This window comes from Saccostrea cucullata, unplaced genomic scaffold (assembly GCF_032062105.1).
Source record: "Saccostrea cucullata isolate Sc308-1 unplaced genomic scaffold, CSIRO_AGI_Scuc_v1 ctg8704, whole genome shotgun sequence".
Classification (NCBI taxonomy): domain Eukaryota; kingdom Metazoa; phylum Mollusca; class Bivalvia; order Ostreida; family Ostreidae; genus Saccostrea; species Saccostrea cuccullata.
In genome coordinates, this window is record NW_026931685.1 from 19,781 (window position 1) to 47,032 (window position 27,252).

The window sequence follows — 27,252 nt, forward strand, 5'->3', positions numbered from 1 at the left end:
CCCCCTCATTCTAAATTTCTATTGAATACTGATCTGATTTGTTTCTATCTAAAGACGTGCTAAGACGAGGGATATGCACTTCTTGTTTTGAGATTGAAAAAAAATTATATTGCATTTTATTATTTATTGAAATTCAATTAATGTATTTCTCAAAACACATTAAATGTGAAGGTGTTAAAAGCATTTAGAAGTTTCGTTATAACAATCGCGCAATAAAAGATTGAGGGACAAAATGAAAACTTTATATCTTTCTATATTCAATAATTCAATAATTCCAGAAGTGAAACTAGAGGAATGAGTTCACTAAATACTACCCCGCCTCCTATATGGTTATAATGGCAAAGTCCGTAATTTGCTCTGGAATTGCCAAAATAAGTGTCAGATCACAAGGTCATTGGGAGGTGCACACTGGCATTATGTTATAGAGAATCTATGAAAATAATGAAACTATCATTAAATCTTATTAAGTGGTATAGGAGAAATTATGTTTAGAGATGGGTACCCTTCAATATTATAGAAAGAATGGCAGTGTACATGTTTTGCTATGGGAATCCTGAAATATGTGTCCGATCATAAAATAAAATAGGAGGTGCCAATGGCATTATGTAATAAAGATTCTGTGAAAGTCTAATTAAAATTCGTTCAGTTGTATAAAATGACAGACGGACATCCCGATCATTACATACCCTCCCACTCTGGATACTTAAGAGGATAAGTGGATACTTAAAAATTCCAAAGAACATTTGAAATTACTTACCTTGTCATTGGTCATTTGCAAAATTATTTTGTAAAAAACATTCTGATTAAACAAAAAAGTACTATGAAGTTGACATAAAAAATATGCTTGTGTTTCTGATTGACAATATCTATCTGGTTTTCGGAGACCAGCAATGTATTAGGATTTCTACAGGTACCAATTGCTCACCGGTATAAGCAGACTTATTTTTGTATTTGCTATATAGCAGATTTTGTTAAAAAACCAATACGTGAAAAGAAAATAACAACACTTTCTGTGGTCTTCAACTCGTCATTTACAATGTATATATTTCGAGGACGTATTGTCAATTACCAATGGTTATTTCCATTCTTATGTCGTTACGTTATATCTTAGTGAGCTTGAGATAAAAGATACCACAGAGTTAGGTTATTTTACGGCAGGGTATAGTAACTACTCCTTGGCACCTTATCCCACCTAATCCCACTTCTGATGATTGGAGGTATGTGTTTGCTCCTCTCCAATTTTGTATTGTTTTATGTATTTTTGAGCTCAAATACTATTAATTAGTGTAATCTCCTTATATTTCATTAAATGCGGTTTATTGTAATAATCTCTTATATTCTATAACAATGATAAAAAATTTTGAAATATTATGTTAATCTACAAGAAATCTTTTACAGTAAAAATAAATGTGCATGTATAGAACGGAGAACACACACAAAATAAAATTCCCCTAGTAGACAGTTTGATACAAACAATATAGTCAAAAATACTATTTTTATTGAGGATAGATTATATACTTTTATAGAAATGACCGTTAGAACATATTTTTAGCAATATTTGTTAACTTCACAAGAATACATCAAAATGTTCACTACATTTAGTAAGATTTTTGTTTTTGTGTTCTTCTCAAATTCGAAATGGCTAAAAACTATATTTGTATTTAGATAGACATCGAAAACGTATTGAATTAATATTATGAAAATCAGTGATTTGACTGCAGGAATAAAGATTTACGAATGCACTAAAGCCTGCATACGCTAATCATACTTTCAAACTGTATTGATAATTTTTGCATAAAGTTCATTCTTGCACGTTTGGACATTCAAGTAAAAATACTGAAAGGTTTATTACTTAATTAAGAATATACATGATAGTTAGGAAGAGTATGAATTCGTGATATAAATTTCAGTGAAATTTATATTTGTTACCGGTATATGGAAGGAAAGATAACTCATTCACATATGTACATAGATACAGTGTACATTGTATGAATGCCCCCAGTTTGTGAGACAGCATAAACAGCTGATAAATACCCGGTAACTACAATTAGTCAACAAATGTATGAATCATCTCAATGTTTTATTAAAATGAAAACGATACTTTTTCTTTTTCGATCTTTAAAAAAAGTGGTATCTTAGTATTTATTCTGTCCTAAAATCATTTCGAGATTTTTAGGAGACCTTCTTTCAAAATTAATATGTGAAGAGTTCTACTACATCTATCATCCTGGTTTACTTCTTTATATCATTTATGAATAAATTGATTTAGAAATAAAGGGAAATCAAAACAATTAAACGTGAAAATGTAAATTATCTGTGAATTTTTAAAACATATCTCAAATTTGCTTATTTAATTAATGTTACTAAATCACGTCTGAAATAGCTATAACAATTAATGTACACAACTGTTTTCATAACACGGTTTGAACATATTTAAATAATTTATCATATGAATGCTTACGTTGGTGGAGATACACTGAATGAATACGCTCAGTTTGTGAGACCGCATATATAACTACAATGAGTCAATAAATAATTTATCGTAATGTTTTATAGAAACGAATAAGAATTGTTTCAAAAGATTCTGAATCATTGACATTGACTCCACCTTTTAAAAATGCAAGCACTTGATGCAATGTAAGTCGAAAAAGTTTCTGGATTATAAAATATCTGCTTTATGACATACGTTCCTTACCTACTGATATTTTTTCAAGATATTTTTTATTTTAAGATTTTAGTGTCATCATATTATCATTGACAAAGAATCAGTATGCATTACCAAAGTTTTTTGAATGACATCAATTGATAACAATTCTTGGATTATTCAAAAGAAAAATATTTATAAATTATAAAACTAATTTCTAGATGTTTTTTTTAAAAATCCAAACTTGTTTGGAAGAATTATATTGATTGATTGTATACTAGTATTGATTAACGTCCATTTCGAAAATGTTTCACTCATATACAGAAGTCACTGTATGCTGGTGAAGGGCTTCAAATTTAGACATATACTCAACACTCAGGGCCATTGGGCTGTGAGGATTCTTTATCGTGTCAACGCCTACCGTGACACAGAACCTACGTTTTTAAGGTCATATCCGAAAGACACTTGACTTTCACTTCTAATGCCGAGCGCTCGGCGAAGGAAAAGTCACTTCCCATGTTTTCGTCTTATGTTATGGCGCTACGAACTGGAGTCGAACCCGGTCCTTCCGATCATGACGCGAATGCTCTACCGCTAGGTTACCGTGACCGATTGGAAGAAGTGTAAAAAGGCCATATATACACATTTAAATGAGGCGTTTAACAACATATAAACTACATTGTAACTGTTTGGCCATTATTTAAACACTGAATTTTCCACGGATTTTTCTATTGTTTATCAAACATAAGAAGGAAAACAAACGGTGTTAGGGGATACTTGCTCATCCAACCCCTGATGTTTTAGATGTCCGTGTTTGCTCTCCTCCTCATTTGTATCCTTGGAATGAGCTTCTGAGTTTCAATACTGTTAGTCATTTCTATATATTTCACATTGAAATTCTATTATACTGTACATGTTGCAAAATTAGGCGACGTGTAATTGTATTTGTGACCTAACAAAGTTTATCTCTCTCTAAGAAAAAAATATTTAGAATTCATTCTTCCTTAAAGTACAATTGACACATACTGCCAACATTGAATTGCTACATGGGTAGTTTGTGTTTTTAAAAGTTTTTCAGGGTTATATAATGTTTCCCCATGCCCGAGAAAACTGTTGTATAGTGTGTATGCAAAATCACGTCGTGCCCGGTTGGGTTTACACAATATTGAAACCTTATGTCGATATTATACATTATTATCTGGATTCAGGAGTATATGAGAAACGAGGGTAGAAAAACAATATAATAATATCTTCCTGACATTGACTATGTTTCAGAATGCTAGTTTGAATGATTGATTTTGTCAAATTTTTTGATTTAATTCATTCTTTTCTTTTAATTTAATTAAATCTTTGATTATTTAATTTTGTTTAATGAAATTAAATCCTAATAACTCTTTTCATAAAACATTATTGAATTATTACTTAATTTTCGTTTCGAGTTTCAACATCCCTCTACACACCTGACACAGTTTTCACCTGTACTGAGACCAAAACTGAAATCTGATATGCCAAAATAAGTCTTACAAAACATAAACATTTTACTACTCTATCCTCCTCCTATGATGTCACTAAAAAACCCGTAAAATAAAAAAAAGTATATGACACACCTTACATCCGATTGGTTGATTTAAGCCTCATTTATCTATAAATTTTCCACTTTAAGTATTTTTATTTAATTTTGAAAAATGTTAAAGTGGATCCCCTTTATCTTTTGGACTGTGTTTTGTATTTCATCATTTGTTCAGTAAGTATACGTGAAAATCTCAATATATTCATGTACAATTTTTTAAATTTGTTTTTGTATTTTTAATTCTTTTTCTCGTAATTCATAATTTACAATCGATAAAAGTAAAATGGTTAACAACTTGTAACTAAACATAGATGACATTTCCGGAAGGAAAATACTTATCTGTTGGGGAAAACAAGTCCCTTTCTTTTTAGCCAAAAATAAATCTTAGAAATGCAATGAAGTTTAACAAGTCGTGATTGGATCTTATGATGAAATGGACAGGTAGAAAACTTACATTGCAGTTATATGACAAAGACAGTTAAAAGCAAATGCATGAGCATAAAGTAACACTTTACATTTATTACATGAGTTTGAGGGAGAGATGAAGATGTCTTAGCCCCTGAAAAATCATATTCCTCAAGGGCAACGCCCTCGTGGAATTTGGTTTTTCATGGGCGAAGACATCTTCAAGTCTCCCGAACATTCATGAAACATATGCAGAAAACGAACAGTATTCAAGATCAAAAATACAATACACAATAGGAGCAGAGCAAACACGGACCTAAAACATCAGGGGTGCGATCAGATGCCATGGAGTGGGCATCCCCTGCCCACCGGTCACACCCGCCGTGTGCTCCTTGTTATGATAGGGAAATAAGGTGAAAATCCTTCGTCAATTCAGTGTATAAATAATGGACTAACATTTACTATGAAAAACTTCAACTGGCATTAAAACTATTGAATTATAGATTATATTCAATGATAGATTGTATTTACTGACAAGGCCATTGTATAGACCATAGAAGATACGAAATGATGACTTAAAACGAGAATCCTGAAAGTCTGGTTTGTCAATAATTTATTTTATTTAAGTAGAGCTTGCTCTGGTATATCGAATCAACAGAGATATATTAACTCCGTATACAGGTGATGAAGGTATATTGCTGCATAATTAAGGGAAATTGATGACAGAAAATTCAGATAATCTAGTTTATCATAGAGCTTCCTTGTTAAAGTCTTTTTCAAGTAAAATATTCAAATATTAACAAATATGAAACAGATGGGTCAAACTCTGTGGTATCTTTTATCTCAAGCTCACCAGGATATATGTATCGACATAAGAATGGAAATTGCCATCGTTAATTGACAATACGTCGTCGATACATGTATATCTAAATGTCCAGTTCATGCAATAAATTCTTAATTACATACCAGTAACACTCATTTCCCAAGCATGGAAACACTTTTCTAATTACTTATATTTAAAAACAATATCCTTTATACCAGTAATTGAAATAAACAGTCCAGACCCAAGGTATGTTATGATTTTAAAATTTAATAACTAATATTTCTAAGAAATTCTCGCATTTTTCTATTCAATAAGCATTATTTTCTAATAATTTAAAAATCCAGTCTTGGAATAGTTAAAAAAATGCACCTGTTTATTTTATAGACATTCTTTTAGTATCAAACAAACAGTACTTTTATCGCCAACTACACGTAGAAATACTGATACATGTACACTGCCAAGCGATTTCACGCATGTTAATTCTTAGAATTCCAATTCACTATACCATTAATTTGCAAAAAATCAAAACAGAATGTAACCACTAACATAACGTCGACGAAAGCGATATGAAACATGAAACTTTTCAACAATTTCAACATTTCGAAAAGCCCGCGCTATTGAAAATAGTTCGCTTACAATATACATTCAGCAGGGTATGTGCACAAATCGCAATGGGACTATACTATTTTGTTCATCGGAAGCGTATACTTATACGCTGTTTGGTTTTTTGTTAACGGTGCTATTTATAGGAAGGCAATCGATCATGATGCCTATAGCCAGGACTTTGCTTTCAGCAAAGCCCGGCTAAAAAATCATTCAACCCCCAGTGGTAAATTGTTTTCAAATAATCAGTTGACGACTTCTTGCCTGCTAGCTGACATTTTCGTATTAGTTTATGCAATCCAAAACTTTCCTAACTTATGTAGCAATATACCTATCACCTACATGTACATATGTATGGGGTATTTATTAGTATTTCCCAGTTGATTCGTATTGCTAGAGGTATGCTTCTACGACCGAAATTTTTTCTACGACAAGGTAAGCTATTGACAGAAAAGTTGACGAAACAAACCGTTTTTGAAGGGGCAAAATTTCTCTGAAATTTATTCTTTACTCTCTAAAAACTATCTGCTTAACTGGAGTTTGCTAATTTGCAAAGATTTTAGTATTTACGATCTTAGAGCTGCAATGCCAACCCTTGAAAAATATTTATTGCACACACAAAGTATGCTGTTTTTAGATTTATTTCTTCGCATATTTAAATATTTTACTAACAGTATGTTTCTTTTTTACTTCTTCCACAAAAAACTGTATTAAGTTTTCATGTAGGAAAATGATATTATTCATTAGCGAAACTTCCAAAGGTTTCAAGATCATTCCCAAAAGGACTATTCAAAGCGGTGTGGGAAGATATTTTAGTGTAGAAAAGAATATATAACGATAATGTAAATATTTATTTCTAGAAAAGAAAATTATTTTAAAATTGAAATTGATTACAGCAAAGCTATGGCATGTCAAACGTTGCAATATTTGATAATCTTGTGATGTATATTCAAAATCTTGTGATGTATATTCGAAATCTTGTGATGTATATTCAAAATCTTGTGATGTATATTCAAAGTCTTGTGATGTATGTTCGAAATCTTGTGATGTATATTCAAAATCTTGTGATGTATATTCAAAATCTTGTGATGTATGTTCGAAATCTTGTGATGTATATTCAAAATCTTGTGATGTATGTTCAAAATCTTGTGATGTATGTTCGAAATCTTGTGATGTATATTCTTAAACTTGTGATGTATATTCTATAATCTTGTGATGTATGTTCGAAATCTTGTGATGTATATTCGAAATCTTGTGATGTATGTTTGATAATCTTGTGATGTATATTCGAAATCTTGTGATGTATGTTCGATATCTTGTGATGTATATTCGAAATCTTGTGATGTATATTCTATAATCTTGTGATGTATGTTCGAAATCTTGTGATGTATATTCGAAATCTTGTGATTTATGTTTGATAATCTTGTGATGTATATTCGAAATCTTGTGATGTATGTTCGAAATCTTGTGATGTATATTCAATATCTTGTGATGTATATTCGAAATCTTGTGATGTATATTCTATAATCTTGTGATGTATGTTCGAAATCTTGTGATGTATATTCGAAATCTTGTGATGTATGTTTGATAATCTTGTGATGTATATTCGAAATCTTGTGATGTATATTCGAAATCTTGTGATGTATGTTTGATAATCTTGTGATGTGTGTTCTACAATTCAGTGATGCGTGCAATAAAATTGCATGACGCAACAGAAAAGTAAGGACAATTTTCATTGGTTAGAAATAACGAAAGTAGCCGGAGCGGTCGTAATGCACACATTGACACAACTTCGCAAGCATGAAATTGACGAATTCAACCTAAAGTCAAAATTATAGGTAATAGAAAAATTGTTTTGGTATCAAGGAGCACTAAGTCAGTCATAATGTGAAAAGTGGGAATCAAGAACATTAATTTGATTTGTTTGTAGGTACATCAAAAACAATTTAGTGGCTTATTGCTGGACTAAACAGCTAAAGGATGTTTTATCCTATTTTTACGTCCTCATATTGTAGTGATGTTGATTAATCGGTATGATTTATTCTATATTGGTGCTAGTTAGAATAATCTAACTGTGTCTCGGGACAAACTCTCACCACGCAGGGTTCGAAATTGCATGGCCCATTGCAGCTGCATTGACCGTAGCCATAGTCCAGGGACGACTTTGCAATAAATATACTGAAAGGAAAAAGAAACGCAGGGTAAACTTTTGAGGTGATTTAAATTTGTTTTTCTTAAAATATGTTTTAGTTTTTATATCTAACTTTTTAAATCATCTTTCAAAAAGATATAACCAAATTCCCATTTGATTTTGTCAAATAATTCATGACTTACTGAAGCTCAAATGACGATACCCCCCAAAAGTGAAAATCGAAAACTCTCATTATCTTCAATGTCTCTCCCGTTCATCTGTCAGAGCCTTATTTCTCCTTTGCATGGAATTTCATTAGAGTGTTTAACTTTCAGACCCTGGCTATATTTAGCATGGGTAACCACGCAAAAAAAAAAAATAGGTCAAACGGCGCGCGCATGCGCCAGTGAGAGGAATGAAACAGTAAGTTGACTGGCTCAAAAAATCAAATTGCAGAATTGTTTTTTTTCAAATTTTGTATGAATGTAATGATTATAATCATCTACTGTATAAATGGCTGTTTTTGTGGTAGTAAGGTAGCGATTTAAGAGATGGCAGGACGAATAACCAGTTCGTTACATGGCTCTGTTTCGCGTTAACGTCATCGTCACGGTTGATTGAAAACCATTCCAGGCCCTCTCTGACAACGGGTAACAAGTTTTATGGGGGAAAATTTACAAGAAACTGCTTAGTAAACCGTTGTTGCCTTTTTCATTAATTAGGCAATTCGAAAACAACACCCCATTGAGCTTCCGTAAACTGTGCCCAAATTGCAAGAAATTCATAATGTCTCTTAATATTGAAAAACGATGTGCATACCTCATATGCATCAAACAATGCAACAAGATTAGTTGACAAACTCGTCGTTATCAAATTGCACGTGATTTGGGCTTTTTAGCGTTTTCCCTACGTGACGTCACAAATTTTTACGGTTGAGTAATTCTGAATGCTGATTTTGGTGTACAGTAACTAAATTTCTCTTCTGACCAATTTTCGTAATTTTCGGTCATGTGGTCAAAATGTTTTCGAACATTATGCTACCCTGCGTTTCTTTTTCCTTTCAGTATAAATAAATAACACGACAAATTTTTAGGAGAAGGGGAATGTCTGGAAAAGATTAATTGCTATGCATCATTGAATATTGTCATTCACAAATTTGTCCAATTATTTTTATAGTAAATGTATTGAGCCGGGCTCATTTACAGGATAATGAATAAGGACTGTGGTGACAGTTTAAAATCACGTTCAGACGTTTAGAGAATATGTAATACACACAAAAATATCTCAATGGCATGTATAATATATTAAATAGATTTAAAAATAAAATAAAATATAGCTAGAAATAAACAGCTAAAAATATTTATCACGTATTGTGTCGGGGTAATCCGGCTTTATATACAAACAGAAGTAAATAAACACCGATGCAGCAAGATTAAGGTCAAACGTCTCTGCACTGATGTGTCCTCAGCGGGGAGATTTGCATTAAGTCATTAATAATGTTCCCTGCATTTGTGTTAGCCTGATAGTACAACCTTTATTTATAGAATCAATCTAATTCAAATTAGATGTTAGATCTGCTTGCATACTCGCTACACTAACATCTAACAACATCCCGTTGAGGGTCACGTCAGAGGTCAAATTCTATCAATTAATCAAATCGCAGCTGGCAAAATCATCATATATTGTTGAAGCGAATAAATCTTGAGGCGTTCCGAATTTAACCTCTTACGTGACCCTCAATGGGATGACTTGTTAGATGTTAGTGTGGCGAGTATGCGAGCAGATCTAACATCTAATTTTAATTATATTGTTTATAGAATAAGATGCAGACAGGGATACCTGGTGAAAACCTTTCGCACCCGTTGAATTATACTTTGTAAAATATTAGTCAAAGGAGCCAGGAAAAAATATTAAACAATGTAATATTATGATAAAAATATTCAATTTACTATTTCTTAAGGTGTTGAATGGATTTTGTTTTCTCAACAGCGGCTGGTGCACGTACCATACTTTTACTCGTAAACTCAATTTGGCGGTGAAGAAGCAGCATTTTCTGTTGCTCACCGTCGCAATAGCTGAGCATTGCTCTACGAGCAATGTGCCCGGCTAAAAATCATAATATTTGTAATGATATATCATATTCTAGACTTGACATACAATAAACAATGATAAGAATTATTGTTGCATATCTGCAGTGATTTTCTTTGATCTTTCTGTGGTGATAATTTATCCCATAATATCACATGTGTGATAATACTTTCCAAACATGTTTCAAAGTTTTTACACTCTTTATCATACAGTTTTAAAGAACAGTTTTATGAGCTCATAAGTATATTAAATGGTTAATTTATCAAAACCTGCATTTAAAAATTCAGAAGTCATAAGTTAAACCAAATTGTCCAGGGTATTCTTAGTAAGGTATGTCAAAGGTCATGGTTAAGTGACTTTGTAAGGCTGGTATTTTTTCTTTTGTTTTATGGCAATCAGTGCACATGGTAAATAGCATAAAATTACCCTTAAAGGTCTTATGCAAGGAGATACTGTAGATCACTTAATTTTCGCGACACCTTATTTTCGCGAGATAGTCATTGACTCTTTATTAGCGAGACAAAATTTTCACGAATTGTGGTTAATACTCTATATAATCTTAAGGAAATGTATTATACGCGAGAATGAAATTTTTGCGAGCATACCGTCTCGCGTAATAACGCGAAAATAAAGTTCTCGCGAATAAAAAGTGATTTACAGTAGCTAATTAAAATGAACAAATGTAGTTTTATGTATGATGTATATAGAGACAATAATATTTCTTTTCTTTTTTTCATTTTCAGGAACTTTACGTAGGTCTACAGTTTTAATTTTGGACTCATGCACTAGGAATATCATATCAGCAGAATTGTGCCACTGAATCAAAGGGAACTCTTTTTTTTTAGGTACGCATGATCGATGTAACTTCCTCGATGGTGTGTTGGCTGTTTGCCCATGTGTATTTCGGGGTATAGGTATGTTTAGTCTCAATTTTCTTTCTTAAAAGCCGCTTAAGGGGTATATTTTTTCTGATCTCAAATTTTGTCTAAGCATTAATCTTTTTTCTCATTCATGAATTATCTGCTGATCAGAGTCTAGTTAATTAATTTATTTAATTAAAGCTATATAGTAACATATAGTGAAATTATTTCCTTGTGTGAGACCTAAAGAAAATCAGGTTACTCATTTTTATGACAATTTCTTTGATTTCAGGAGTAGCCTCCCCTTTTAAAGATCAAAAATGGTGATTTTACAGTGCGGCATGCAGTCTGGTCTTCAACGAAGAGTTTTGACACCTGTAATACCCATATTTCTACCATTCACCTCTGTAACCTTTGTTGAGTTCATCAGACTGGTAAGAAAAACAATATTGTTAATTGAAATAATTTTATCAAGATAAATAAAATAATTAATGAAAAAAAAATTACATGAACACTGACTCCCTCATATAAGAAAATGTCACATTTTACACATTGCAATTATACATCATTTACATATTCACATTTTCCCCATTTACACATGCAGTTGAATAGATTTAGTGCTTAATAATACATAGCAACAATAATTACACGAATCCTAAGACAATTCACAAAATACATGAATGCATTAAACTGTGAAATACAGATTTCGTACATTTAATTAAAATGCACAGCATCAGAACCCCCCCCCCCCCCTCACAATCTTGCAACTTTCTTTTTAATTCAAAGTCACTAGGCAACACTAAAGATTTCCACTTATTGCTTTTCTGTCCAAGACAGGAAGTTGAGGAACAAAGTTGACAGGACATCCTGAACTGTCTTCGCTACCAGCTTATGAGGGAACCAGCTGCAGTGGACAAAGTATGTTACATCATAGGATAATAGGTAAGTCTCCGGAGTAGTGTTTGTAGCAATTCTCGTACTTGGTCCTGCTTCGAAGATTCAGGACTATTGATATTTATCTCTGCTTGGTTTGGTTCTTCCCAGAAACATGTTACTGGTGGTGGTCCCTATATTCTTCTGGCTTTTGTGGTGAGGAATGTTTCATTTCTAGCTCTTTTCTGATCACATTTTGTCTATCTAGCTGTTTGTCTGTCTGTCTGTCCATCTGTCTGTCTGTAAACTTTTCATATTTTCGACTTCTTCTCTAGAACCCATGGGCCAATTTCAACCAAACTTGCCACAAAGCATCCTTGAGTGAAGGGGATTCAAGTTTGTTCAAATAAAGGGCCACACCCTCATTCAAGGGGAGATAATTGGGAATGAATGTAAATTTGATGGTATGTTTTAAAAATCTTGTTCTCAAGAACCACTGTGCCAGGAAAAATGAAATTTATGGAGAAACATCCTCAGGTAGTGTAGATTTAAATTTGTTCAAATCATGACCACCGGGGGGAGGGCGGAGCCACAATGACTGACCAAAGTTTAACATAAAAATATATATAGGAAAATTCTTTAAAAATCTTCTTCTCAAGAATGACAAAGCCATAATTGATCCTATTTATATGGAAGCATCCCCAGGTAGTGTCGATTCAAGTTTGTTCAATGAAAATGTGAGTCAGATCATAACCCCGGGGTAGGGCGGGGCCACAATGGAAGATCAAAGTTTTACATAGAAATATGAAGGAAAAATCTTTAAAAATCTTCTTCTCAAGAACAGCAAAACCCTGATTGATCATATTTATATGGAAGCATCCTTAGGTAGTGTAGATTCAAGTTTGTTCAAATCATGTCCTCGGGGGTAGGACGGGGCCACAAAGGATGATCAAATTTTATATAGGAAAATTCTTTAAAAATAACCTTCTCAAGAAAAGCAAAGCCATGATTGGTCAAGGGACTACTTTTGGATTTAAACTTTTCAATAAAAAACCAATTTTTACTTTTTCCTAGCCACAGTGCTCAGGTGAGCGATGTGGCCCATGGGCCTCTTTTTTTTTTTTTTTTTTTTTAAAAATGATCAATCATTAAATATAAATAAATCAGTTGTTAAAAAATTTGCTTCATATTTGAAGTGCCTTAAACCGACCCTCTGATGAAAGTGACTAGTGTTTTTTGCACCTTGGAAGGTTTATTGGTAAAAAATAAGAAGGAAGTTATGATTTTGGTGTTACTATTGTTGTTATTTAAGTTTGATTCGATTTTTATATTACGAGTATTATGAAACTGTTATTTTGTTACTGACCGATGGTTAATTTTAATTGTGAACAAATGTACAAAGATGAGGAGTATAATATAGTTGGCTATGTATAATGCCCAATTTTTGAACATACTATGTAATAAATATTAATAACAACCTTTGAATAATTGGAAAGACAATATTATAAATATGATAGCATTTTTGTACATGAGCATACATTTTTGAAAGGAAAAATAAATTATTCAATTGCATTAAAAAAAATATTTTGTTTCATATTCTTGCGAATTATCAGATCATTCTTCAATTATTTAAATACTCTGTCATTATGAAACCTTGTTAATAATTAAGTAAATATTAATTGTACATTTGCACCAATTTTTACATGGCATTTTCACACTAAGAATGCCACGTGCAAAATTATATACAGGAACAATTCTGAACAAATATATGCAAGTGAGTTGTAAATTTGATATGTAATGCATACATTACAAAAACCCATGACAGGGTTCACTAAAATGAATTGTATGGACTCTTATATAAATACTTGGTATATGTGATATGGATATTATGGATGATATTTTTGAGAATGACACAAGTAATGAAATTTTTCAGCATTGAATTGGATTCTTGAACCAGAGCCATGTGAACCTGGTCCACCTGTACCTCTCATTGAAGACCTGTTAACATCACCAGAGTATGTTCATTCTGATACCCCTATGGTATGGTTACAGCATGCATTATCCCTGAATCCATTAAAAGAGCTGCATTGGCAATGAAACAACCCAATGTGGTCAATTGTAAGGAAATATAGCATATCAGCTTCCAACTTTGGTGCAGTTCTCAGTTCTAAGTAAAGGCGATTAAATTTTTGCGAAATAGACTTTTAAAATTACAGTCAAACTTTGTTATCTCAAACCCATTATCTCATATTTCATGGATATGTCAAAGTAATTTTGAAGTCCAAACCATTTATAAAAGACTGGGACATTTTATTCTTGATAACTCTTTATGTATTATTCTTGAATCCACGGATATTTCCAATATTTTTCTTGGTCTCATTGAGTTTGAGATAATGAGGTTCGACTGTAATGACTAGATATTTGTACATAAAGATGCAGGAAATATAAGATTAATAACCAAAAATCATATTTTCTTCTCCAGATTGACATTGTCACTGAAGAAACAGCTGATGTCGGCTTACAATCTGGAGTCCATCAAGGCTGTTGCATGGGGTATCACTCATGAAGATGATGCTTTGAGAAAGTATGAAAAGGACTTTGATGCAGCTGTAGAGCAGTCAGGTATACAGCACAAAATAACATTCATTCAACCTCTGACATGTTAACATTCAATGTGTCAAAACAAATAACAGGACTTATCCTGGTAAAAAAACAGAAATCAATTACTGAAGTCTAATTGTAAAAAAAAAACTAGAAATATGTCCATAGGACATGAATGCCCCGCCGAGGATATATTAGTAAAGCAACATGAAATTTGTACATGCATAAAATTTGATCAGTTTGGTTCAGGCAGGGCTTATAGTTAGTTGGGAATAAAAATGTAGGTCCAGCATCCAAAGCAAGTCTGGTAGTGTCCATCCCTAGATGCATCATCCATGCAAGTTTGGTTCAGGTAGGGTTTATAGTTACTTGGGAATGAAAATATAGGTCAGATCCAGCATCCGAAGCAAGTCTGGTAGTGTCCATCCCTAGCTGCATCATCCATGCAAGTTTGGTTTAGGTAGGGCTTATAGTTACTTGGGAATGAAAATGTGAGTCAGATCCAGCATCCGCAGCAAGTCTGGTAGTGTCCATCCCTAGATGCATCATCCATGCAAGTTTGGTCTAAGCAGGGCTGATAGTTCCTTAGGAATAAATCTGCTCCAAAAACATCAACCTGGTCACTCATCTGGAAAATGTAGGTCAGATCCAGCATCCGAAGCAAGTCTGGTAGTGTCCATCCTTAGATGCATCATCCAAGCAAGTTTGGTCTAAGTAGGGCTTATAGTTTCTTAGGAACGGACCTGCTCCAAAAACTTTAATTTGGTCACTCATCTGGAAAATTTAGGTCAGATCCAGCATCCGAAGCAAGTCCGATAGTGTTCATCTCTAGATGCATCATCTATGCAAGTTTGTATCAACATGTAAAGTTTGATAACACCATCTTGAATGGTATGTTTAAAACAGAGCTAAACACTATTTAAGAAAAGTCAGGTCAAGGTCAAAGGAAAGGTCAAGGTCAAAAAATGTTGATGCAGTTGCATAGCTCTCATCAATATCTATCAGCATATGAAGTTTGATGAAAATATCTTGGATAGTTTCTTTGAAACTTAGCTTTGAACAGAGCTAAACACAAAGTGGGACGGAAGGACAGAAGGACGGAAGACGGACATGACAAACACTTTATGCCCCGGCCATATTCATGGCGGGGTATAAATATTCAGTTACCAACATATTCCAGAAAAGGAGTTTTCCACTTAAGTATAGTAGCTTGGTCCCTTTTTTTGCCCGTATTTTACAGAAAATACTTGATTTGAAAGTTTAAAATTTGACGAGTAACCGGGGACCACAGATAATGCCTTATTGAGACTTCTTCTTTGCTTTTTGAAGTAGAAGGATTATAAAAGCTCTACTTAGACTTTGTTTGCATTACCAAATCAATTGTATTATGGTTTGTTTGCATTCAGTAGTATTATAATTTTTTCTGGAAAGGATATGGTTGCATGAATCCGGAGTGTTGGGAGCTTCACCTGATGGCTTAGTTGTTCGACCACCAACATGCAGTGTATTTTATCAAACTCCAGAAGCCAAAGACGCCATTCCTGATATTGTAGAGGTGAAGTGTCCATATACAGCATCGTCTTCAACAGTAGCAGATGGGGCACAAAATTTGAAGGATTTTTCATAGGTAAATAACATTAAAAATCTGTATTGTCCAGTACTTTGAAATTAAAAATCTTGGTGAGTAAATGATTTCAAAACATGTATTAATTTACAAGTGCAGCTGTTCAATATGGTATGAAGATATTGAAAAAGGAGGGGATATGTACTGGTATAACACAACTTAAGTGTTTTTTGATTTTTTTTTAGATCTTAAACAAGATACCCTGTGCCTGAAAACCAGTCACCCATACTATCATCAAATTCAAGGCCAGCTACACATATGTAACAAAACATTCTGCAACTTAATTGTGTGGACAAGAGTAGACTGCATTGTGATTAGAATAGTAAAAGACATTGAATGGACAGCAAATGTTCCAAAGCTGATAGATTTCTACATTAACATTTTCATTCCAGCACTGATGGAAAACTGAGTTCTGGTTTGAACTTCTTGACACTTAGTTTTGTACCTCTAGAATTTTCTAACAATGGAAAATGGGTAATCGTGTTAAATGTGTTGAATGTTCCCAAGTCTCATAAATGTATGATATGATATGTCACAATCCAATGAATCCATCATAAAACTTCTGGCTTATAAGACTATTTTAAATAGCAATGATGATTAATAAAATCTATGTACTACATAAAAAAAGAATATCAAAATTTAGAATCATTTTATTAATGAATTGAAGATGTTATTCTCAAAGTGAAAATGTAACATTTTTGTCTTTCTTAATAGATAAATTGTTGAAAACATGAATTTGTTGAGTTGTGCTTTAAAGGTAAATATACTTTAAACTAGAAATTTAAAATTATAAGTAAACCCTCTTCCAAATTATATTGTCAAATAAAGAATCGAATTGCCATTGTAATAAATCCATGCTAAACAAAAGGGATTTTCATTTTCTGAAGTACATGTATTACAACATACTACAAAGTTAACAAATATAACCATTGACATTGATAACAAATCAAAATTTGCTTATCCCTTGCACTTTGGTATGAATATCTTCACTGTTTAGTGTATACTGTCACACGCCAATGCAAATTTATAATAAGTACATGTATCTTTAAGTAATTTCTTTCAAAAGTGGAGCTTGCAAGTTTACAAGACAAGAACAGAGTTGAAATATTTTTGTTGAGATTGGTCTGTAAGTAGATGGTATGTGACGGAGAATCTCGTAATTCTTTATCCTCTCGTTGGCTCTTTCCACATGAATAAGTGCTTTAGCAATCTTGTAACACAGTGCTGCTTCTTGTATGGTAAACTGGCCTCGTGTCGATAAAAGAGCTTTTATAATTAAGCAGACACCCTGGGGCAACTGGTCATGAATGGTGAAACCTTTGACCACCAAAATAAGGTCTCCAGCTTTGAACTTTCGTAAAACTTGGCTGTGACGTACAATAGCTACATCAGAAGTAGAACCTGGGTACAGCATGGAGCAAAATGTAAGTGCACCATTTGGAGGCACGCAAGTTACTGCTTTAAAAGTATGGCAACTTTTGTACATACTGTAGGCCATGGCCTGATTATCCATATGTGTTGGGATGTCCTGGGTTGTTTCATTTGCATCCATGGATGCTCTAGCAGAGGAAAAATCCTCAAAAGATTTTGGCAGAGACCCTGAAAAAAAGTTGGAAAAAAATTAATTTGATTATTTGTAATTGTGTAAAAAAAATTGTGTTACAGTCAATCTTTCAAGAATACAATAAATTTAACTGCATTAAATTTTTGCAAGTCATTATGATAAATTTTAAAACAAACCTTTGCATTTAAGCCGACTTGGAAAACATTCTACGCTACATTCTACACTACGCCATCAGACAGCATCTTGTATAGGGAAAAGACCACTAATTATTTTCCCATAGAACTCCATACAAACCTTAGGCCCTCTCAGTACTTTACTATGACAATTTCAGATAAATCTTTAGCATCATTTCAAACTTTGTTCTAAGCCCTAACAAAAAATACTGAAAAAAATATATGGTCCCATGGCGTTTATAAGTCAAAATTGCAGTTATTTTCAACTTATAGAGATTCGCAGTAAATAACACGCGGCATAAAAAATTAACCCCCACTCCTAAAATCTTCCCTGGCATTTCTATAGTTTCTGTAATATTCCCTCATCCCATCATTTATTTCAAAGGTCATTAATTTTACTTTAAAATGAAAACAATTAAATACCTGATTTCAGCCAATGGCGTAACGCCTACCCATTCAGTATTCGGTTTAATGTTCCATAACAAACAAAGCCATGTGTGCATCCGGGGATTTGGTGCTCTCATTCCTATACTTACATGTACATACTTACCTGTCCCAGAATTAGTCAATTGTGGTAATTTCAAAGACTATACACCTACCTGTGAACATGTATGAAATTAGAGTCCTGTGACTTCAGTGTATTGGATACTGTGACCATCTCAAATGATGACACCTTACTGCTACCAGCACAATTCAAAGGAGTGAATGACGTCTGGGCCGGTGATGATATTTGGATATATTGGTGACTGTAATAAATAAAATATTTGTACAATGAATTGTTTTTGTGCTTTGATGTTAATAAAGTGATATTAAGTCAAAATTGAGTCAATAATTTCATAAGGGTGGATTCTACCCAGAATTAGGTAAAAAGCTCCAAAATTGGATAAATCATAGTTAATTAAGCAAAATTCAAAGGTTTTAAAAAGACTGATATAGAATTTTTTTATGCTTATGCAAAGTATATTTTTTAAGACTCTGATATACTAATTGATTCTTATCTAATCCCTCCTATTGCTTAAGTATGTACAAAAAAGTTTCCCCACCCCCCAGTGAAAAACACTTAAAGAAATAGCAGGTGCCCCCTTTTATTTTTGTTTACAATTAATTTAGACAAGTTTAAATCAATCCTTTTGATAACAAATCAAAGTTCAATGTCTGTAGTCTTATTACAATCAGAAGCTACTTTTTGAATTTTATTCTAAGAAAAGGAGAATTTAAATAATTTTTTTTAAAAATTAAAGAAAAGCTAAAACTGAACCCAAAATGTACTTTACAATAAGAGGCTGGAAAGTTAATAAATAAAATTTTTACCTGCAATGTACAGAAAACTGTCCGACAAAATACATCGGGTGGGTAGGGAGTCTCCATTTTCTTCTTAATATATAGAGAAAATGCCCCTGCTGATCAGAGACCTAAACTCCCAAATAATAACAAAATATGTTAACATAACAGTCAATCTAAGATGTTCATCCCTCAATGGCAACAAGTTTTTATTACAGTAACTGAAATTTTTAGGAAATAGGAAATCACAATTGGAATTCCTTTAAATGTACCTTCTCTTCGTTGTATTTAATATCGTGGATTGATATTGGCTTCCTTTTACTAGACTCTATTTTTAGGGCAAGCAATTCCTTTTCCAGTTGTATTTCTGTTGAGAGGCGCTGCATTTCTTGAGTACAGTTAAATGTGCAGGATGCTGAGTAGTTGTGCTCTGATATCAACTGAAAATATATTGTAAATCATGTACAGTTAAAAGAACTTTATATATTATTAAAAATTATTGAAAATGTTTCAGTGTTGGTCATTTGTCATCATTGATGTTTTAAATGAGCTTTACTTTTTCTTGATATTGACATTTTGGTGCTTGTGGAATCTGCAACTGGTCCATCTGTGAAGATGACAGGGACTCCTCACTTTTGAGTTTTTTCCTCCTTTGTAAAATAATTAAACTTGAATTATTTTTTATTCAGTTGTAAGCTACTCTGTTTATACAATTACATGTACCCTTTTAAAGATTTTTAGTAAAATATTCTCAATTAAACTCCACCCACCCACCATCCAAAATATGATGTCGGTCATATTTTGAAAAATAATTTCACCTTTTTGTACATTCAGGATCAGAGAAATCCATGGCCTTTCCTTCATTCCATGCAAAATATGCAGGGTCCCCCTCCTTCTTACCATCCTTAAAGTGGCAGGAGCAGATGCGATCATTCTGATCTCCTGGTTGGCGATCAGCTCATCTAAAAATATACATTGTTATACCTTTAAAAAATTGTGCCTATACAAATCTATACAGAAAAAAGTCTAACATTTTTAATGTTTTGCTGAGCGGGCATAAAAAATCGATGTTGGACCGCTGAGTGAGATGTTGGACCGCTCGGAGAAATGTTGGACCACTTACGTCACAGAATGGGCGGAGCTTAATCTCATTTTCATTCTTTGGTTTTAAAAAGTGACAGATCTAATGTTACATTAATATAGTACAAAATACATGTATGTCAAAAAATATATAATAAAATGAAAGGTATAACAAAACATTTATTGACAGAGTTCTCGGGCAAAATGCGTTTTGTGGACCCTCGAACCAAACTGTCTGCCTTCGGCCTAACGGCCTCAGGCAGACTGTTTGGTTCTTGGGTCTGACAAAACGCATGTTGCCCTCGAACTCAGTCAATAAATGTATATTATACAAAGACTGAGTGAAGGAGAATTAAAAAGCAAAACATGTTCATTTAGCATGTTATTATCAAATAGCCTAAATGACTTATTTTTTCATTATTTTTTTTTTAATGTTACATTTACTTGCAAGTACAAGATAACCATGTGCATAACATAAACTAATCCGAGATTATATTCCTCTGACTCTAACCCCCGCTTTTATATTGTGACTTGTGCGCACAAGTCACAATATAAAAGCGGGGGTTAGAGTCAGAGGAATCTCGGATTAAACATTAACAAACGGTAGCAGTATTTGGTAGTAATAATACGAAATAAAATGTCATAAAAACAGCTGTTAAACAAAAATTAATCTTGCTACAAATTGCACAGTTTTTGTAGTATGTACTCTTCATTATTCTTCTGCTATATTGATTACTACGAGATTTTACTTTTTAGCATGCATGTATAAATACTGTATCTGACAGTGACAATGCAGCATCGTGACATATCGTTACAAGTACCTACAAATTTTGTCAATACATCTACGTTTTAATACTGAGTTTTTTCCCTAGCAGGCCGAAATATCTCCATCATGTCACCAGGAACAACACTCGTGCATCTCGTAATTAGTGTTGCAATAAACAAACTGATGTGTTTTTTCTCACCTGCATGGTTTTCCCGACGCTTCAGCTACTTTCGTTATTTCTAACCAATGAAAATTGTCCTTACTTTTCTGTTGCGTCATGCAATTTTATTGCACGCATCACTGAATTGTAGAACACACATCACAAGATTATCAAACAAACATCACAAGATTTCGAATATACATCACAAGATTTCGAATATACATCACAAGATTATCAAACATACATCACAAGATTTCGAATATACATCACAAGATTTCGAACATACATCACAAGATTATAGAATATACATCACAAGATTTCGAATATACATCACAAGATATTGAATATACATCACAAGATTTTGAACATACATCACAAGATATTCACAAGATTATAGAATATACATCACAAGAGTTCGACTATGCATCACAAGATATCGAACATACATCACAAGATTTCGAATATACATCACAAGATTATCAAACATACATCACAAGATTTCGAATATACATCACAAGATTTCGAACATACATCACAAGATTATAGAATATACATCACAAGTTTAAGAATATACATCACAAGATATTGAATATACATCACAAGATTTTGAATATACATCACAAGATTTTGAACATACATCACAAGATTTTGAATATACATCACAAGATTTCGAACATACATCACAAGATTTTGAATATACATCACAAGATTTTGAATATACATCACAAGATTTTGAATATACATCACAAGATTTCGAACATACATCACAAGATTTTGAATATACATCACAAGATTTCGAACATACATCACAAGATTTTGAATATACATCACAAGATTATCGAATATTGCAACGTTTGACATGCCACATCGGTAAAAAACTTTATGCGGAATATTGCATGTCTTCGCTCCCACAAAAATCAAATTTTGAAAAATTCTTAAATTGTGTTCTATAATGTTTAAATTGTATGAAAAATATAAATTAATAAAACATATTATAGTTTCAAAGTAGGTTATTGGCAATTTTTTGTCTTTATGACGTCACAAACTAGTACGATTTTATATACTTTTTAAAAAGAGGAGAAATGGACAAAATTTCAACAATTATAGTTAAAAAATTTATATAGTGGAAGTTTGATTAAGAACAATATCTACATATTTCATTGATATCATCATTCTACACAATATATCAAAATATTGAGCCTGATCAGACCTGCACTCAGTGACTTTTACTCTAAATATCGACGTAAAATATTCATTTTTCAATAGAAATAATGGAAATTGGAAATTTACGTCATTTTCATGACGTCATTTCCAACATATGACGTCATGGCTTATGATAATACTCAGTGTTTTGAAGTCAGCATATATCCTTCTGTCTTAGAGCATAATTTAATATTTCTTCGTCAAAGTTTGACTTGGGGGCTAAATATTGGATATTACCGAATAAAGTCCTTTGGTACCCTACGCAAGAAGTTCCACACCAATATCTTATTTTTACATCGGTAACCCGCCGATTTGTCAGTTGAATAAAAGCAACCCACACCCTTTCTGCATTCACGTAATGTCTTTGTTCAATTTTTTCTAAAAGATTCCATATCTCATGACTCTTTCAGTTTCGATGCATTTAAACAGGGTTTCCCGAATGAGTTTTTAAAGAATACACTTAAGTGAAATTTGTTGCATAAAATCATATTGACCTTGACATTCTGAATGCTTTTCAAAAACGTGAACCGGTATTTTTAGATACATCTGCAACTTATAAAATAATACACATTTTCAGCCATGCGTAAGTTAAATAACAACCCTTTGAAGATGAAAAGTGCTATGAATTATCAACTATTGAAATTATATCACAATATTAATATCCACATATTAAAACTCTTTTATGATCTCCCATGTTATGAAATTTAGTGGAAGATAACCATCTCAAGATTATTTTGTAACATGTTATACTAATACAAGTCATGAACTCACAATTTAACAAAAACTAGTTGTATGCAAAAAAATTTGTTCGTTGAATTGGTCATTTATGATGTAAAATTGTGCTAATAAGTGAAGCAAGAATTAGAATGAGATTCCCTTTCATGATTCTTATCTTTTATGCTTACTTAATACTCTGTTTGAAGACATATTTTTTTATTTTAACATATTGAAATAATATCAGTTTTTAATATTTAATAACACATTTTTAGGCAGGCATGTTGATATAATTTAAATATCTGTGCAAGTCTGAATGAAATAATATCAGCAATCTATGAAGTGCTATATCATTTAAATACATGTTTATATGTTTTCACCCTTTATTTAAGGAGGAACAGGACCTTTAGCTGAAAAAATTCCTGTCAATGAATTTTTTTCGTATTTTTTTATATTACTAATTTAATATGTACTTAACATTTTAAAACGGTCCTGTCATGGGATTTCTTGACTTATTTATAAGATATCGCCCCACAAATACCGCCCTGTTTAGAGTTTGTATGGAGTTTAGAAACTTCATGTTTACGGGCCCATAACGGAGTCCACAATGCGACTTTTTACGAACAAATGATAAATTTGATAGATAACACTATTTACTCAAAAATTTCAGAATATTCATAGTGTTTAAATTATCTGAAAGCAATTGTTCTAATTCTATATAGCATTTGGGTGGGATAACTTCTGCATTTTTCAAGGCAGCTTCGACGACAAAAACCTCATTTGGAAAAAATTCTGTCAATAAATATTTCTAAATTTACGATTGAATGTCAGTCCTTCATCGTAATTATTTACTGCATAAATATCACAGGGTGAAGCTTACCTCAATATCGCTCAGGACATCGTTGAATTAGATGTAAGCATGATAAAAACGCTTCACGTCTGTATTTTCCGAGTGCGGGAAATCAATTGTGACGTCACACGAAATCATAAACATTCAAAATTATCTAAATAGAGAGAATCCCTGCTACTAAACACGAAAAAAATATTAATTAAAAAAATCTGCTTCAGAAATTTATCACGATACATTGACTGTGACCCGTTTATTATGAAATAAAACTGATCATGACTGGTGTGTGTACTTGATCTCGCTGCACTGAGAATTCAAACACTACGTCTATGACGTCACTGACGTCAGACTGCAGGGTAAAGAGAAACAAATGTGTGGATGGGCAACTTCACAATATCTAAATGATGGCAAGATGTTTAAAAATTTTATTGATAATAATTTCTAAAATTAAATGTTTAAAAAACAATTTTAGAATTTAGAATAAAATTACGTTCAAGAACTGTTGATTTTAACAACGTTTAACATGTATATCTTCACCGATTATGACGTAATATGTCTTTTTAGTCATGTGACATTTCCCCTGTCTCCCCTTAAGAACTTTAAACGTCAAATTCAACAGCAAAAAAGTCATCCTTGTTTTAAAGCAACTACAAATGTAGCCCCTTAAAGGATGGATTATATCAGATATATTTTTTTTTATTGCAGTTCTGAATTTAGTTTCTCGTGTGACTTATAGAATAGTGGTCAATTATATTGTATATTACTGTTTGTTTTGCATTAAAAATACAATACCTATGCCATTTTATAAGAATGGAAATTCAAGATAAAGTTTAATAGACTTCTACAAAGCTTAGAGATATACAATTACAAAATAATCTACACAATACCTTGTAATTTTATAGTATTTAGGTTAAGCATTTTTAGTAGACACAGATCAAATACGGCTGACCTGTTTAGCATGTATGTTTGTGCTCATATTTCTTCGAGTGTAAAAAAAAAAGTTTCATTGGACCCTTCATCAAATTTTTGTTCTTATGAAAATTGGTTTTATTTACTAGATAAAAACTTTGCATGAATCTAAGAACCGACATATGGGGAAAATAAACAATCATCGTTGATATAAGCAATTATTCTTCACAATTCTACTCTTAGACTGGGACTTACGAGGGATGATCAAAAAGTTAAAAAGAAAAAGCTAGCTGATTGAAAAACTTCAACAAAACAATTAAAGTAAGGTTCAAGTTTGCAGTTCATTCTGTAACGCTTTTATTAGTTTCCACATGATATCTAGAGAAGCCTTAGAGCTTTTGTAATGAAATTTTACACAATAAGTCCCTATGGCCTATGGAAGATCCCTATTGATTTTGAGGTCCGAACTAAGGACATGTCTCTTCCCCAACTTGTTTTCACTGAGCAACAGGTCAAAGATAATTTTAACCATCTTTTTTTCTTGACTAAAACAATCAATCCAATTAATGATTGAACGATTGATTTAATGGTTGTGAGGTATAGGGAAAAAAACAAGATTGTTCAAAAGGCAAAAATTTAAAGAAAATAGAATCCTGGAGAGATTAGACCTTTGCCATCATTAAATGTAATACTCCAAAGGTTTCAGTCCCCATGGTCCTTATTATAGGAATTTTTAAGTGAATAGCAAATTTTAATTTATAGATATGTAAATGAAACACTAGAAAACAATAAAATAAGATGAAGTAGTATGAGTAAAGCAAATGAAAGATTTCAAAAATAAAACTGACTCTAAACTAAATGAAAAAATAAAATAAATAAAAACTAGTGCTAATTGTAACGGGGACCGTTACAGATGTTCCCCAAACGCTCCCCAATTCCCTTTTGGTGCCATATTCCCCGTAAGCTTCATTAAATAGGACAAAATCTATGCATTTGAGACTTAAATTAACAAAGCCAAGTTCATTCAAATTTTAGCATTGCACGCATGCACATGTGAATGCATGTGCGTAATGACCATATCATCTTGTCTACACAATCTATATATTTTAATATACTAACTATTAAAGTATTTAATCCAAAAAAAGTTTTAAAAAATACGCTTATTCAAGTATATTTTTGATTTAACTCATTTCATGTGCACGCACGTGCATACATGAGCATGGTGACTATATCTTCTTGTAGAAGTCCATTACATCTATGTATGTTCTAAATCCCACCCCGTTTGGTTGAAAACCAAGGGAGTTATACCTGTTTAAAGTTTCTGCCAATCAGATTGCAGCGCACGTGCACGCACGTGTATGCATGTGCATGTTGACCACACCTTCTTGTAGAAGTTTATTATATCTATCTATGTTCCAAATCCCATCCTGTTTAGTTGAAAACCAAGGGAGTTATAGCTTTTTAAAGTTTAAGCCAATCAGATTGCAGCGCACGTGCATGCACATGTTTTCATGAAAATTGCTATATATCACGTTGTAGAATATCTTAATGCATGGCTATGTTCAAAATTTGATTGGATTTCGTCGAAAAACAAGAAAGATACTGACACTTTAGTTTCAGCCAATCAGAGCGAAGCGCACGTGCATGCGCGTGAGATCTTGCTATTTTGACCATGTCATATTGTCTATGTCACTAATATATCCTTATATTATGAGTTTCAAAGCATTTCATCAAAAATGTAAAAAGTTACGCCTATATCAATTAAATCGGTCATTTCACGTGTTGCACGTGCGGGCTCTTGCAAGCACGTGCGCGCAAAATGACCTTTGTTCGGCAAATCTACATAACATGTCTACTGACCCTAAAAACATTTTACCTTAGTCGGATGTGTAGTTTACAAGATCACTCGTGGACAAAATTTTCCCAGGAAGAAGAAAAATAATAATAATAATAACTAGTGCTAATTGTAACGGGGACCGTTACAGATGTTCCCCAAACGCTCCCCAACTCCCTTTTAATTTGGTGCCATATTCCCTGGAAGCTTCATTAAATAAGACAAACTCGATGCATTTGAGACTTTAACAACGTTTACCCAGAAGTGTACAAAGTTCATTCAAATTTTAGCATTGCACGCGTGCGCATGTGAATGCATGTGCGTAATGACCATATCATCTTGTCTACACAATCTATATATTTTAATATACTAAATATTAAAGTATTTAATCCAAAAGTATTAAAAAGATGCGCTCATTCAATTGTTTTTTTTATTTTGCTCATTTCACGTGCACGCACGTGCATACTTGAGCATGGTGACCATATCTTCTTGTAGATGT

At 32.6% G+C, this 27,252-nt stretch overlaps 1 protein-coding gene and 2 long non-coding RNA genes across 7 annotated transcripts; 2 read left to right on the forward strand and 1 right to left on the reverse strand.

Moving 5' to 3' along the window:
• Window positions 1–7,481: 7,481 nt before the first annotated feature.
• Window positions 7,482–14,174, forward strand: LOC134233291 (uncharacterized). Of its 4 annotated transcripts, none has more exons than XR_009984963.1 (5): window positions 7,482–7,883; window positions 11,008–11,178; window positions 11,417–11,558; window positions 11,958–12,066; window positions 13,931–14,174. It is a non-coding gene; the product is annotated as an uncharacterized LOC134233291 (long non-coding RNA). The 4 variants fall into 4 exon arrangements; XR_009984962.1 differs by having other exon boundaries at window positions 7,497–7,883; window positions 11,962–12,066; window positions 13,931–14,173; XR_009984964.1 differs by having other exon boundaries at window positions 7,500–7,883; window positions 11,008–11,109; window positions 11,962–12,066; window positions 13,931–14,173.
• A 287-nt stretch (window positions 14,175–14,461) lies between these two features.
• LOC134233290 (uncharacterized) lies at window positions 14,462–16,957 on the forward strand. Its single transcript, XR_009984961.1, has 3 exons — window positions 14,462–14,619; window positions 16,030–16,225; window positions 16,408–16,957. It is a non-coding gene; the product is annotated as an uncharacterized LOC134233290 (long non-coding RNA).
• A 136-nt stretch (window positions 16,958–17,093) lies between these two features.
• Window positions 17,094–21,575, reverse strand: LOC134233292 (uncharacterized). Of its 2 annotated transcripts, none has more exons than XM_062715265.1 (7): window positions 21,286–21,575; window positions 20,059–20,202; window positions 19,797–19,890; window positions 19,513–19,680; window positions 19,271–19,371; window positions 18,559–18,705; window positions 17,094–17,821 (listed from the first exon to the last, which is right to left on the reverse strand). In XM_062715265.1, exons 2-7 carry the CDS (start codon window positions 20,088–20,090, stop codon window positions 17,800–17,802), a joined length of 564 nt encoding a protein of 187 aa, XP_062571249.1. In that variant the 5' UTR covers window positions 20,091–20,202; window positions 21,286–21,575; the 3' UTR covers window positions 17,094–17,799. The 2 variants fall into 2 exon arrangements, with proteins under 2 accessions (XP_062571249.1, XP_062571248.1); XM_062715264.1 differs by having other exon boundaries at window positions 21,142–21,575.
• Window positions 21,576–27,252: the final 5,677 nt, after the last annotated feature.